At 35.2% G+C, this 17,106-nt stretch overlaps 1 protein-coding gene across 1 annotated transcript in view; it reads right to left on the bottom strand.

The window, feature by feature from the left end:
- The window catches only part of GPM6A (glycoprotein M6A), a 115,615-nt gene that overhangs the window by 32,929 nt on the left and 65,580 nt on the right, over nt 1-17,106 (bottom strand). The window contains exon 2 of the mRNA XM_040064484.2: nt 5,843-6,035. Within this exon, the coding sequence (XP_039920418.1) occupies nt 5,843-6,035 (193 nt within the window). The remainder of the gene's footprint in view (nt 1-5,842; nt 6,036-17,106) is intronic.

Raw genomic sequence — 17,106 nt, 5'->3', positions numbered from 1 at the left:
AACTTTCACAGTATTCTACCAATATAAGTGTAGAAATATTGAGGTTAACAGTAATATTTTAGTGCTACTAGCGTTTAACCAGTGATAGCAGCAAAATTAACAAACGAACAGAAAAGACAAAAAAATCATAGCATCCATTTATCTACCTCTCAAAACATTGGTTTTTATCACTAAGAGGGGAGACAGAAAAGATTCTGTGCCTTTTTTTTGTTTTACTCAAAAGAAAACAGTTGTACATACGTACGTATATTACAAAAAATACCATCTTAACAAACGCTTCACTATACACTAACAGAAAAGTCAAACTTGGCCACAGCAGTACCTGAAACACAGGTGTCACACTGTGAAAGGAAGGAAATTTTTAGATCTAGGAAGGTGGCACCAATACAATGTCTATGAAACTTTCTGTAGAGAATACAGTGACAACAGATTTACAGACTGCAACTTCATTTAGTTTACTGTTTGGTTTCACACCTTTAAAGAAACTGAATTTAGAACGACCTGAATTAGCTTCGACTGTAGTAGGAAAATGGGCTTAGTGTTACTATGAGGGAGATTTCTTCCTTCTCCACTCTAAGAGCACGATTCCCTTGTTCCATGGCCTATATATCACAAACATGTGACAGATGGCACTAACTGGCCTCATGTACTACAGAGAAAGAACTGGAAAAGGATGCTCTTGGGAAATACACAAAACATACTTTGTGTTGCTGATTTTCTCAAATCTTCTTTTGGAGTTTGTTCCAAATACCAGAAAGATATAAAAATCCACCTCATGAGATACATGCTTGATAATTATATGTCTGTCTGCAATCTTCCCAAAGTCAGTGATTAAATAAGAAAATCTAGTTATACCTGGTACTTGGCAGATAGTGTTTGCTGCATTTTATTGAGTTATTTTAGGAGAATGGCTGAATACCACATCCACCTGAAGCAGATTGCTCAGTTTTAGTGAAACCTACAGAGCTATTAAACTGACAAAGTCAGCAGCATAAAACACTCACCTCTTGAAGTTGAATATTATAAAAGCAGTTTTCAGGGTAATTTAAAGCATCATATGTATTTTCTTAAGCTTCCTTTGGATCACAAAGAAGTAAAATGACTACTCAGCAGCTGTTGAAAGAATCCACATCCAAAAAAAAGGCTTATGACTTTTGCAAATTCTCAAACAGGCATTCCTTCACTTGGTGGGGGAGGGGGTGGAGGGAAGCAGCTACTATTAGAACAGTGATAACGTTGATAGTGAAAAATTCTGGAACTATACAGAATGAGGCTTCCCAAAAGTAATTCAGAAAGCAATATAATTAGAGGTTAGTCCCAACAAAAAGGCCACATATTGATAAATCCAAATATTTTTATAGCCATCCAGTTTATCAAAAGTTTGTGGATTTAAAAATGACTGTCTAAAGAGAGAAGAGTGTACCATTCAGCTATGGGATTCTTCAACATATGTTCTGTCCATAAGGAATACCTGTCTATACAGCATGTGTTCTCATGAATTTGAACACATTTGATTTATAATAGCTTTCAAGTATTTAGAATAGTTATTTCTCCCCTGCAGAAACTAAAGTCAGGCTATAATCCAGTCCTTTGAGACAAAATCCTTTTAAAAAAACCACTCTCTCTATTCTAACCAGCATCCCTCTAGGTTGTCTCCATAACTTTGGAATTATTGACCATAACCATTCTGTATTTTAACTTGGAAAGAAAATCATAAATTTGAGAAAATTTATGTAACTCACTGGCACTTATAGAATTTAAATGACAGTTGCAGAACTTGCTTATAATTTTTAAATTACAAATATTTACTGCTTGTCAATATTTCCACAGAAGATATGACCTGCAGCTGGTATATACCCTTTGGATTCAGAGAGTAGTCGAGGGAGTTGGAATGAGGGACCAGTCTGCAGGTCCAGCACTCAGATCACTTTTTTGATTCCACAGGGTTGTCGTTCTCAGCTGAATCCCCAGGGGCTGAATGCTCCAAGGGAACTTTGCTGCCAATTGCAGGTTCTTAATCAATCTCTTCCCAAGGGTCAAGACATCATGTGGAGTGTGGACAGCCCAGAATAGCCCCAATCCCATGGCCAGGAGAGTCTGTGGTGAGGGTCTGAGCCCCTCCAGCTTCACTGAAATGTGGTCCTGGAGCGTGGGAAGGCTGAGGGGAGGCCAGGCATGGACAGTCAGGGCTGTTGATGCCCTCAGGACATTGATATGGACATTTCTGAATGATCTTGCTAGATCTAGGTATTCTGGCTTTTATTTTAGGTATTTAGAGGGTGTTTCAGATTTTGTTTATGCCCCCATTATGCCCCGCTTTCTCTACAGGAGTCTACTGCTTCTTCTAAATTACAGCCAGTAGTTGCACTGACAGAGATAAAGATAGGGTGACTTATGAGTTGTGTTATTTGCATTCAGAACAAACACCTGTGGACACAGTTAGAACAGCCTTCCGCTCTTGCCACCCACATAAATAGCTCTCAGGTAGGGGTTGATTTTTATAATGAATGACATTTGATATTCAGCATGTTAATAAAAAAATAGACAGAAACCATAAACATTATTAAACAGAATCTAACCCACTTCAGTCCACTGCAGCATCTGCCTGGCACATTTATCATAGAAGGACAGACTCCAGGGCAGCCTGAGACACTTCACAGCATTAGAAGCATTAAGAGCCTGTGTTAAAAAACCTTTAAAAAGGACAGTTGAGTAGGGCACACTGTTAGATTTTTTCAGAAGTTGTTATCATTTTTAATCAGAAAAAACCCAAACCCCTAGGCTTTATTTACATTTCAGTATGTATTGTTTTAAGAATGTAGGCACTACAGCATTTATTTCTACTTACATATTCTTCTTTGTGGTTTTGAGTCTTTCAACAGTGTAATCGCTATAGAGTTTTTGTACGGCCAGTGGTTAATCAATACTTGTGAGATGATATAAAGGATTTATTCACCCTACAAAATTATTTTATAATCAGTGTAATATCTACTTAAACAGGTAGAAAATTAACATGTGCAAATTTCTTTGAGAGTCACACAGTTCACCCAGTTCAAACCAATGGCTCATCTGCTTTTAGTCAAAATATTTGCTCCTTTTGCCTTTAAGACATATGTTTAGATATACTTTTCACAATTGAATAAAATCAAATTTCACCACAGTAGGTCTGCCAAAAGAAAGAACTGGTTTTAATTTTTTCTTTAAGTAAACAAAGAAAACCAAAGAAAACAAACAGATACAAAAGCTACTAGATGAGAAAAACAAATGTCAGGGCAGAAAAAACTGCCTTCACAATTCCTTAATCTTTTACGGTGAATTATATGCATTTGGACTATATTCCCTGATTGATACTTTCACTTTAGTAAGTGACAGAGAGAAGCTGGAAAACATGCTATGAAGAGAAAGCATTGATTTGTGGCTGTTCTGCACTAATAGCTACCTAGGGACTAATAAAATAAGTTAGAGCCTAATAAAATGACTGATCTTTCATTCAGGATAACAATGAACCTTAGCCACCAAGTCGAGCCAGACTCATTATTCTAAATGACTATCTGAAAAGGCAAAGCAAAAGATACATCTTCCCCTCAACCCAATATATACAAGGACATAAAAATTCCTTGATCCAAAGAAGAAATTTTAATTTAAGTGATGCACTTATTTGATTCAAGCTCCCTTCTGGCCACTAATCCCACAGTGAATACACCTAAAACATACAGAGAAGCTTTGGATAGGATGTTGATAACATAATCCAAGAGAAGTTAAGAAATTTCAGATCCATTTCTAGCTCTCATGCAAACAGTGGTACCCAGTCACATTAAAAACACATATCTAATTAATTTTTCTATGTCAAACAATGAATATAAGGAAAGAATAAGAGCAGACAAGTCAACAGGATAACCTCCAACACTAGCCTAGACTTTGTTACTTCCTAAGCTGGATAAATCTGTGTGTCATTGGAAACCACCAATGGATTTGTTTTCCAAGTTTATCCAGTCTTTCCTTGAAGCCTTAAAGCTTCTGGCATTCATCACATGCAAATAGGTTTATTGTTTTGCCGTGAAAAAATTGAAGAACTTGCTCCTGCTGAATCTAGTGCCTACTGCTTTCTTCTGATTCCTTTTTGTACTGGAATAGAAAGACAATCTAATCTTGCATGTCTTATTGATAATACTGTGAATTTACAGACCACACGTGCAACAGTTCTTAATCGCCCCCTTTCTAGACTAAAGAATCCGCCTAGACTCAATTTTTAACCATGTATCTCCTGTTCTATAATCCTTCTTTCTTTGCATTCTTTGAGACACCAACATTGTATACGGAATTAATGGTATGAATGAAAGATGCACTTATACCAGTGTGCCCAGGTGGCCAAGAGGGCCAAGGGCATCCTGGCCTGTGTCAGGAATGGTGTGGCCAGCAGGAGCAGGGAGGTCATTCTTCCCCTGTACTCGGCACTGCTCAGGCCACACCTCGAGTGCTGTGTCCAGTTCTGGGCCCCTCAGTTTAGGAAGGACGTTGAGACGCTTGAGTGCGTCCAGAGGAGGCAACGAGGCTGGTGAGGGGCTTGGAGCACAAACCCTGTGAGGAACAGCTGAAGGAGCTTGGGTTGTTTAGCCTGGAGAAAAGGAGACTCAGAGGGGACCTTATCACTCTCTACAACTCCCTGGAAGGTGGCTGTGGTCAGCTGGGGGTTGGTCTCTTTCTTCAGGCAACAATAGACAGAACAAGAGGACACAGTCTCAAGCTGCAACAAGGGAGATATAGGCTGGATATTAGGAAAAAGGTTTTCTCTGAAAGAGAGATAAAGTACTGGAATGGCTTGCCTGGGGAGGTGGTGGAGTCACCATCCCTAGAAGTGTTTAAAAAAAGACTGGATGTGGCACTTGGTGTCATGGTCCAGTTGAGGCATTAGAGATGGGTTGGACTCGATGATCTTGAAGGTCTCTTCCAACCTAAAAATTCTGTGATACAATGGCATAAGGATGTTCTCTGTTTCGCTTTGAGTTTTCCATTTTGATCACTACTAAGCCCTGAGATGTTTGTTATGGACCATCAGAGGAGATCAATGTTTTTGATGATTAAATCTCTTCACTTTTACAAAAAATATTCATGAAGGAATATAATTACAAAATTATGGCTAGCCATCTTCAGCTTTAGTTACAACCATTAGCAGCCAGGTAAGAATTTGAATTTCAAATATCTAAGAAAATAATGTTTTAAAAACATAATTTTAAAGATACAAGAAAGCATTTCATTTCATTTCAGCATACAGTAAACTATTATTTTTTTACTGTAATAAATTTAACAAAGAGAAGTTGATGCTCAGCAAAACAAAGGTCTTCCAGAAACAGATTTTCAGGAATAGTAAAGCATGAAACTTTCAAAACAGCTTAATTCTAGAAAAACCAGAGGCGATAGAATTTTGATATTTCAAGTCTCAGGATTCTGTACAACTCTTTGGTCACTTCTTTACAGTGTTTATTTACAGAACTGTTACTTGTTGCACAAGACTGCTTTATCTATTTAGAGTTATGTGGACACTGGGGTTTCTTTGTTTACTTGATTTTTTAGATGCAAGGATGCAGGGAACAGATTAATCAATATTATATGAAGTAAATTTTAGTAATAAATTAATTAAAACTGTGGGATATTTAATAGTATTGAAAATTGCTTGTAAATACTAAAAATATCAGCTTGATCAAAACTTCATCTGCTAAGCTAATTCAAACTATTTTTTCTATGATTTTCACTAGAAAAATATTTTCTTGAGTCAAATTTATATCCCCCATGGAATTTTTCAGCAGTTTTAAAAGGAAACCATTAAAAAGAGCAGAGAACTTACAGGGTAAAGGCATCAATAACATCTCCTGCAGATCTTGTCATCTCAAAATAGGTTTGCAGAATGTTGACGGTTCCTGAAAGTGCTTCATGTCCACAGCCACAGAACAATGCAACTCCAGCATAGAGCAGGATGGTAGCAATCAAAGATGCATAGGGAATGCCTCCCAGGCATTTGATGCAACACTCAAAACATCCTACAAGAAAGAAAAAAAAAAGTTATATGATACTTAATTATATTTTTTAAAAAGTAAATAGAATGTTTTATTCATGAGGAACACTTCTGAAAATTAAAGACTGTAGGCCATAGAAAGTTTAGGTCAAGTATAATATCCAGGCCTGTCAGAAAACCTGTGAAAGGTTAATCCAGCTTCTGAGTTCTCAGTCGCTACTTGACCTATTAAACGTAAACATGGTTGGCATGAAAGGTTAAACAGTTAGTTCCTTGCAGAGCCTCAATTCATGATTTTATTCAGCCAGCCCTAGGTTATACCTATATTCACAATTCCTGCTGGTCACCTATGATATTAATGATGAGGACTCTCAATTAACAGGAAAACCATTAAAAAAAAAAAAATCTGTCCAATTCCTTTCATCATCATAGGTTTATGCCAATTTTTTGGACATACACTTCTGACAAAAGAATTTCTTCTGCCCGCAACACCAATTCCTTGAGCATCACTCAAATACCTCACAGGAATAAATAAAGACATCCACCAAAGAGCACAGAAACAGAAAATAAAATATAATTGGATTTTCTCTCAATATATTTTACTCTGTGTGATGCTTCTTAAGTGAAGGTAATTGCTCTTGAATTATAAAATGCCAACCTCTTGTCCCACCATCACAGTGTCTAAAACAGTGCCTCTTTCCACAAAAAAACATTTCTTCAGTAAGCATGCTCAAGTTTCTGGCACTACCCTGCCTAGTTTCACGAATGCAGCATCTCTGACTCTTCCAAATCTCATCAATCCCATAAGATCTCTCACATCCCACTGAACTCTTGTCTTCTGAAGAGACAGAGAAAGTGGAAACCACTGGCTGAAAAAAGACAAACAGGCATTGAGTCAGTAATCAGAAGCTGCATTTTCTCCTAAACACTACCAGTTTACAGCAAAAAGGACCTGTAGGAGACAGAGTGAGGCATATATATTTTAAATATTTATACAGACAAAGGTCAATTAAAAATGACATATAAGATATTCAACAGGTATGATTCAATATATTTTAACTTGTTCCAAAGGCTTTATGCTATGCTAAATCATAGTACCAGAGATATATCAAAAGAAAAAAAAAAGGGCATTCTTTAAAGACAGTATGTCTACTTTCATTATGTCTAATCCATAAATGTAGCTTCTGTATGTAATTTCTTATTTTGTCCCTTAATTTGGTATGTTTCTATTTCCTTTAGCCTAGATAAGCCAAGTAATAATTTCCTCTGTCTTTTAAAACCTTTATTTACTGCTTTTAATTAACAAATATTAAATAGTCATATATATTTGTTTAGTATTTATTCATATAAAAATTTGTATACAAGATTTCCTCAAGAGAACAGTTTAAGCCATTTTCAAATATGTACACATTTTAGCCAAACAGAAACCCCTTGCTATTTTGTAAATATAAGTAATATTATGGAAGACAGTATTCAAATGTCTGGATAGCTCCTGGTAAAAAATATAGCATACTAAACATTGAATACGCTAAATATATAGAAGATAAAAAAATACCCAAGTATGCATAATAGGCTTATAAAAAGAGAAAGAAAGTTATAACTTGAGACTACTTTTGTTTAAGCACAACCTAGTGTATTAGAGCCAACTGTGAAATGCCAGAGGTAAAATGTGCAAATCCATACACGTAAACTGCTGCCAAAGTCTTACTGAGTAACCTGCTGTACAAGTCACCCACCTCGAGCATCTGCTACACACTCCCATGGGTGTGACACCTTCCAGACTTTTAGATGAGAGCATTCCATCTCTGAGCCCATCCATTACTGGGTGAAAAGCAAACTGTCCTTGCAATTCCTGCCATTCCATAGCATTGGCAGCAGGCAGCTCCCCTCTTCAGCAGCACAAGGCTTTGGATGTCCAGGGATCACTTTGAGCCTTTCCTCAGGGACAGACTATGGGGGTTTTATACCCATGGACTCTGTGCATTTTTTATCAGTGCAAGATCTTAGAAAAATGCATAAATGCTTTTGGAGCAATTAATTCTGCATGCAGACAACTGCGGGAATATCTTAAAACTCCTTTGGTCCTGTTTCCTAAGATTACCCTTCATAATAACAACGGTGATTACTTCTTCAGTGTTTAAAAGACTATACAAATACTAGAAAAAAAATAATTCTACAGGAAAATCTACTGTTTTAAAGGCAGAAAACCTAAGAAATAAATATTTTAAATAAGTTCATTGAATAAGAACTATGGGACAATACATAGTTACCTGACATCAGAGTTTATCACAAAACACCCATTGCCATTTTCAGCACAGAATAACAGCAGAAAAAGCCTCAGAAAACTAGTACTACTGTACATCTATTGACATTATATGAGAAAGTAAAAAAATAATGGGAGAGATGACAGTAGGGTAAAAACAGGAATGATGTATGAGGGCTTTTAAAGTCAAAGATGCAAAAATAAGATAGACCTAAATATTTTCTGGGACGCATGGACTTTAGAGAGTGTTTCTTATTATTGCAATAGCTTGGAGCAAGGAAGAGGAAGAGAGATTTTGTAGAGATTTCTTTTCCCCCTTCTGAGAAAGATTAAGTGGAAGAGAGAAAGTCATGCGCACTGTTGTCTGGGAACAGCTGGCTGTGCTTTACCTCCTGAAACTGCTGCACCTCACTCTCTAGGTCCAGTGAGAGCTGAGCACACAGTAAGTTGTCACAAATTTTGATGCCACCAAAACCCACAACAGTGATATTACTTGAGTTTTATTATAGTAAAACAGTGTAAAAGTATAGTAAAATAGCATAACAAAGTAAAAAATAGTATATATGATAGATGCAATAATGTACAATCCAAGGAAAAATTTAATCAAAAATAAATCATTTTCCCCCCCATCATTTCAAAATTTGTAAAATAACTGAAACAAATGTATAGTTTGTGAAGAAGTGCTTCTATTCATCTCTCGCATTAAAACTGTCCATGTCTATAAGCCTTTGAGGGAAGCTTTTAGTGGTATATTTCAACACCTCAAACTTTTCATTCATAAAAAAATACTGGGAAAAAAATTCATTCAGCCACATGAAATTTTAAAATAATCATGTCTTGTCAAAGCCTTGATCACTTATTTAGCTCTGCCAAAGCCCTATTACTACCTTTCTCACACTGCTTACTTCATCAGTAACTCTAAAGCTCTATAGAGTTTTCAGTGTTGTCAAATCAACTCAAAACTAAAGAAAAACAGTGAATCAGAACTATGATTTTAAAATGGATACACATCATTCATACAACACACAAGACAATGTGCTATAGGTAATATCTGCTCCAATTCTTTTCTTTCAGCTGTTCAGAATGTGCAAATGGCTGTTTAATACCAGAACAATAGAAATGCTATTTTAGCCTGCACAGTGATATTGAATCACCAGCACAGTGTGACTCAGCTGTGTGATATGTGTGTATGTCTGTGCGAGACAGGCAGTCATTCACCTCTCCCAGCACCCTCTTCACAAGGCAGTTAACACATACAGTCACAGAAATAATTACTAGGAAAGATGAAAGATTGTATGTTCCTTCGATGTTTGCTCTCATCTTCAAATACAGTGTTCAGTACTTTCTAAACTGTTCACTCTGCACAATAAGCTTGTGCTATACAATTCAGCATTTACCCTTCTTATTTTGCTGATGTGTACTAATGATTCTCCTTCAGGTAAAAATCCAAATCTGGGACCACATGTCTTTACCAAAAGTGTAGGAAGTAATCAAAACCACTATTCTTTCTTGTAGTTTTCAATATGAATGACGGTACACTTTTTTTTTTCCATTTTATTAAAATAATTCCATAGAGAAAATTTAGCCATGAAATACACAGAAGAGGACAAGACAAGAAATTTTATTTTACGGTGACAAAATAAAACTCCAAATACTGGCTATATTCAACTATCAAAACACAACACATTAATGTTGCGTTACATATATCCATTTCCAGCCAATAAACATCTCACAGAGAACTACCTCTTTGCTCCTCTTAGTACAATTGTTACTGTTACATCAGAAATATTCTTGATGCAGATATCTAAACTTCCTTATACAGGCAAATCTGTGCAAATCTTTTCTAGTTTCTGGGGTTTTGGTGTAAATATTCTATTATATCTTCAAGTGCATCTGCCAAAAGTAAGTTTATTTTCTGTTTATACAGTCCCTACATTAAGAAAAGTTTAGGTATCGAGCAGAAGAAAGTTTTCCCTGTGATTTACATCTAATTATGCACACAAATTGCATCACCACAACAATTTCTTTGTTTGTATGTTAGTGTTATATGAACTCTTTCTCCTCAGTGTAGCTCAGGACATATAACTAACAAATAAAATACTCAATTTCTGGCCAGTATGTTTAAAAGAAAAATAAAAAGATTCAGGACCTACATCTCTTGCCACTTCTATCTGTGAAAGTGAAGTCAAACCAATGATACCAAAATGTTTCAGAATGTCGTTATGCCCTTTACATAAAAGGTTGAGAAAACCCATTCACTCCAGATATTAACATGAAGAAAATCAATATTAAAAAGTTACATAAAAAGTAAACACAGAAAATACAGAAGGATATTCTGGTTTTGGTTTTTTTCATCCTTTCCAACTCATTTGCAGCTGAAACACCTAAATGATTAATCAGAGACTATATGTCCAAAGAAATACTGATTAATCACAGACAATTACATCTCCAATGAGAACAAGTACCTCTGAAGAACATACAACACAATAATATTTTTTCTTTAATTATTTTTCCTAAAGAGTTTCTTTCTATCTATTAGAAGACAGGATAGCAGAGTCCAAATAAAATACCAGAGAACGAAATAAACTTGAAACAGAAAACAAAATAACAAAATCTTCTGTGTCTTCCATGCCTGGCTAGGCATGAATTTTCTTCATATCTAAATTTTTACCACTTGTCCCACAGCTTTCAGGGCCAATCAACTCAAATAGTTTCACATGAAACATGCAGATTTACTTCTGAATTCTATTAAGCTAGACTTAACCTCAAGTCAAGCTACTGTTATGTAATATTTTAATTGATAAACATAGCCATCAAAACACAATGTATTGAAGAAAAAGCAACAATTTTTGCTTCTATCTGATACCCTCAAATTACTCAAGATGTGGCATGACTTCCCGATCTGAAACTGGTCTCCAGGACATCACAGTATAGCAGCAGGGAGAAGCAATACAGCTCCCTCAACACCATCCCAAGGACAGAAGAAAGACAAGACATTCATAACATGGCTTTACAAAGCAGCAAATGAGGTGAAGAAACATTGGAGAATGAATCAAAGACCACCCCACACTTTGATTTGGGAAACCTGCTCAAGAAGCACTGCATACACAATCCCATGTGGTTGATCCTTGGCTCATTAATGGAATACATCCCCAATCTGCTCTACCCTCTCCCATTATACAAATCTACTGGAAACTAGACCAGTATTGCTAACAACTAAAGTTGTTTCTAAGTGTTGTTCAGGAGATAATTTCTCATCTAGAATAAGCATCAATAAGAATGCTTACAAGTACAGAAATACCTATCAAGAAACATAAAGTAATATTAGCACAAAATTAATTCTGATATCCTGACTGCTATGACTACAGTGAAAAAGTAAATTAGAAATTGAACACTTGTAAGAAACATATGCAGAAAATCAAGGATAACGTCCCAACAAACACAAAAGGATTTTAGGAAATATGCAACTAATTGCATGAAAATAAAAGACCAAATATGAATATATCCTTTTACACATAAAATTGTGTATCATTACCAGATCTGCTTTGACTTACTTCCACAGTGTGACTGCATATAAGCTAATCACATATCATCTAATCTGAAAATGAAAATGTCAGTCCTTAGGCTTTTAACAGTCATTCTGCAGTTAATAGTTGCTTCAGTTACTGCACTCAGCATGGGACCAAGGCTAAGAGGAATCATAAAGGCTTTTTCCTATGTAGATGTAAAATGCCTCAAACTAAATTGGTATATCTAACACTGTGCATTGTCAAAATCACTATGACTTGTGTTTGTTTATGAGAATCCCACTGGCCAAGATGACAACTTTAAGCAGTGGAGATTAAGCAGCTCCCACAAACCCAGCCCTTCACCAGATCACTGTGCTTATATTACCTTGTAGGGAGAAAAAAAAAAAAAAAATCCCAGAAACCACCTTTGTGGACTGATTAGGATAACATTGCTGCCAGGGATTTATATGAAAGATAAACATCTGCAACTTGCAGCCAGAAACTTCTCTGTAACATCTCACTATTTCTCCTTCAACAAAAAAAGCAACAAAATATTTATCTTTGCAACATCCATCCCACCCATGCTCTGACTCTCTAACTTAGAGAAATATTCAGTCATAAAAAAAGAATATGACTTCAAATATTTGAATAGGATTATCTTTCCATGGAAATACCAGATCCACACACAGATATCTCCCAGTGGTACCAGGCCAACCTCAAAAATGATTATTTTTCAGCATAAACCCCCATAGTTTTCCATCCTATTTACTACTACACTTTGTCTATAGGTTGATACAAAGGACTTTCACTAACATCAAAAAAACCCTATAAAATCCTTCAAAGAGGTTTCAAAACAAAAATTAAAAGAAAAAAATCATACTTGTAATAAAGTGGTCAGAAAACGCAACCTTAAGAGCTGAATGTGTATGTTAGGAATTCTTTAGTGACAAAAAGTTCACATCTTCATAGCCAGCTTTAAGAGATGATGATTTCTAATATTGCTAAAAGCTGGGATACTTGAAACTGAAGCAATAAAGGTAAAATATTTGATCCTTCAACATAAGTTGAAAGGCAGAAAATATTCTGAATCTTCTCTGTAGTCATTAAAGCAAAGGGAATAGAGTGATTGCAGTCTAAGTTCAGCTCAGTTTTATCTACCATTTTTGAAAAAAACTGAAATAATCAGCTGCTCGTTTACTCTATCCTATAACTATACAAGATTGCTCAGTATTTGTAGTAGGAAATTACATCATAAATACTTTTCTAAACTGAACTTAATTATTTGAGAAGTTTTAGTTAGAGATTTTAGAATTCTAATATCAGCCTAGGTCAGTAGTCCAATGTAAATTCAAGGGTTTCTTGGCATGCAAGTGAGTTTTTATTTTTAAGTTTGTAAAACCTCCTGGTAGCAGCACAAATACTTTTAGAAGAGAAAATTGTGAGGCAAAAATATTTTCTTTCAAAAACAAAACTAAGACCTCCAAAAACCTAATTTACAAATTCCTATATGAATAACTTTTTTGTCCTTAGTACATATGCAATTCTTAAAGTTCTTTCTTTCACAGTTATTTTGATTTGAAATATGGGGACCTGGGGACTACATGTATTTTAATAAAATACAGTACCTTACACAAAATCCCTCCCTCTCTTTCTCATATGGATGCTGTCTTGATCTGTGTAGCTGGTAAGAGTTAAATCTGAATAAGGGTAATTGAATTGGTACATTTTTTTTTTTACATTGCTTAATATCAGGTATGATTTCAACCAGAACTGTCCCTTGTTCTTGTCCTTTGTTCCTTGTTAGCACTCAATACTCCAGTTCTATTTGTAGTCTTTAACTGCACTCACTACAGAAAAAGAGGCAATTCAGCAAGTTCACTAATAATCTTGGTACCTCCTACATCAGAAATATAACTTAGATTTGCATTTTCCTCCTATGCATTGAACACATTTTTTCACTCATATTCAAGGCAATTAAATCTCAAACGGATTGCTTATACTACACCTAAAAATTCACTGTCCTAATTTAGAGTAAAATGAAACAACCTACTTTGCCAATGAGAAGAAATATTGTTTCAAGAAGCCTTCATCTATAACGCTTAGCTATTCAAACAACTCTTTTTTTGCAAATCCACCTTGTCAAGTGACCTATAATATCTCTGTTACCATCAACTGCTACAACAAACTTTAAAGCAAAATTAAAGATGTATTTTATATTTCAGCTAAATTATATCAAAAATAAGTTTTCAGCTAAGTTTAAAGACACATCTAATATAAAGAAACATGATTTTAATTCTTATTGAAGCCCAAAGCATGAAAACAAACAACAAGGAAGAAGAGATCCTCTCTTTCTCCTAGTTTAAGAGTCACGTGCATGTACTAATCCCAAAATACCAAGCAAGATTCTCTTGGTCCATCCATATTAACTGCTCTGAAATCTAGAGGGGAATAAAACCCAAACAGGCTATCTACAGCCTCTTTTCCTAAATAACTGAAACACAGCTTAGGATAGCTGAATATGAATAAATATACATATATTTATATAGACACGTACAAAAATCCATTTTCCATCATGGACTATACTTTTTTATCAATAATCAAATAGCTTGTTGACTTTCTCTGTTTCACCAAGGCAAAGTCTTTGTTGACCTCAGATAACTCTACTGAATGATGAGAATCACCGGATGTAACACATTAATAAAAGAGCACTGTGAAGCAATACACCTGGTTAGTACCTTCTGGCAAAAAGCAGATCTAAGTTGTAGCGACACCAGAGAAAGTGTGGCTTGGCAGTAAAATCTCATCATGAGTCATGATCAAAGGTTTAGGTTTCACGTACTGAAGGCACATTCCAAGCCTTAGCAGAGACTGCACAACACCCTGAAGATCTACTCTGTTTTTCTTTCTTACTCCTTAACTCTCAACAACAAAGGGAGGCTACCTTGGATTGACTGGAAATAGTTTCTTTAAAGTAAAATGCCTCATTTGCTTTGCCAGTCAGACTGGAAACTAACCTTTTCATCACTCTAAGGTTGTTTTTTTGTTTTTTTCTTTTTTTCCTTTGATGTGTCATCCAGCATACTGTATGCTTCCTTTAAGGTACCAGTGCTACCTCTCCCAACCCTGTCAATTATAATCCCAACAAAGAACTAATTTAAGCAAAAGCTCCTGGCTGCACACCTCACAGCTTACAAAGAAATTGGCTCAGGTATTATTTAGGTCCCTACACAAGGCTCCATTTAGTAAGGTATTGAGAATTTGCTTGGCTGAAAACCTGTGGCTTGTCCAATTGACTTAAAATCAAATTAACACCGTAACTTCAATAAAATATACAGAATATGATGTAGATATGCAGAACTAGATGACCTTACACCAGATGATATCACATCTTTGTTGTTCCACACTCATACAAAAAAGTATTCCATACGAGATATTTATAAATGTCCATGGTTTTGTTTATCTGTGTCCAAGGGGCTAATGCTTCTGGTGAGAAACAAACACATTATTAAGAGAAAATACTGGAAAAGGGACCTGTACATGCTTGAGAAGATTCATTTTATCAGTATTAGTATTATTTGCAATCTAAACCAATGCAAATTTTTCAGAAAAAGTATTAATTACAGTAAATTATTTATATGCATGCAAAAATTTATACATTCACACCTTGGACAGAAATGAATACTCATATTTTAGACACCGATGATTACAACAATGTAGAGAAAACTGTGTAGTGATTAACTGTTATAGAGTCTTCAGTACATTATGTTTCATTGCTGTTTAATGAGACAGATCTCAATCTAGCAGTTAATAAGTATTAAAGTTACTGACATAGAGCAGTCACTGCCTAAAATACAAATCATTCAGGCATAACATAGTCAATCTTTATAATCTTAAAAAAACTTTCTGGCTGATTTAACACAGACAACATTTGTCAGCTTCAAAATCCTTCTAAAGCTAAAGGGACAGGAATAAAACAATCTAGCTTCACAAACATGATACAAATAATGAAGATGTGGATCAGTTAATTCAAAGAGTTTGTCCATTAGATGTACTCCACAGATCATGCATCTAAGACTTTTACATTAAATAAATTAACAACTTATTGTTAATAAATGGGTCATAAGCATATTATATATATATATCAATAATGCATAGATGATCATTGAAACAATTGAAAGCTTTTATGGTGATTCAATTGAAAAGAATAAATTGTAACACTAGTTCTGTGCAACACTTACTACTCTAAATATAAAAGTGAATGACAATGCCATGGATCATAAAACCAGAAAATAAGTATACTTTTCATCTTTTTCATCTAGAGTTAATAGAATCAATTCCTCAATTCTTTCCCTCAGCCTTGAATAGAACTATTTCTCCCAAAGGAAAAACTACTACGAAGTAGGTACTGAAATATAATTCTGCATTACTTTTTTCTCATTCACAAACAGGTTGAGTTATACTAGAATTTAAGGTTCATATTTTTTCTTTTCTTTAGTGCATTATTCAAATTTTGAACACTCAGAAAGCATTGCTTCATGAATTTTCTGTGCACTCATTGGTTTAACTGGAATGTTCTACAAACCTCTTATGTGTTTAATAGGTATTTGTGTGTTTTGCACCCCTACATTTTAGAGAAGGTAGCATCGTCCTTTTTTCCAGGTGTTGGAACAGAGGAACAGGTTATTTGCCAAGGGTCTTTTCAGTTTGGTACTCAGAATAAGATTAATATGATTTCTCACAATGCTCACAAATATATAATCAAAGCATATATTGCTGTTGTCATTCCAATTCCTGGTGTTTAAAATTCAGAACTAACAAAAATGCAAGTAGAGGTAAGATGCAAATACTTAGATCTCAGGAAATATTCCAGCATCTGTTTAGGGCATAATGGTCAAAAGCATACAAATAAAATACCAAATATTCAGCTTCCTTAAATGATCTTTTTTACCTCACAAATCTTTTCACTGCTGAGAAGGATAGGGTGTGTATTTTGTATATACATATATACACCTGTTAGCTGAAAGCAGTGGATTTCTAGAACTTAAAAAGCCCAGACTTTTAGAATTAATATCAATTATTTAATTGGAATTTTATAGCCCTTTCTCTTTATTCTACATCATATGCAACTTCAGATTCTAATGCCCTCATGTTTTACGTCACTTTTATCTCAAAAGCCTCTTTTTGCTTCATCTGCTCCCTTTACCCTCTGGCTCTCTTCATCTTGGCTGCTCCTATTCCCTTGAACACCTATTTGCCTAAGAAACAGAGTCGATAATCTTGCTAGCTCTCTTCAAAGCTGCGGGACAGAAAACTCATCTGCTTTG

The sequence above is a fragment of the Hirundo rustica genome, chromosome 5 (genome assembly GCF_015227805.2).
Source record: "Hirundo rustica isolate bHirRus1 chromosome 5, bHirRus1.pri.v3, whole genome shotgun sequence".
Taxonomy (NCBI): Eukaryota; Metazoa; Chordata; class Aves; order Passeriformes; family Hirundinidae; genus Hirundo; species Hirundo rustica.
The sequence above is the reverse complement of the archived record's forward strand: the minus strand, read 5'-3'. Positions and strand labels throughout refer to the sequence as shown.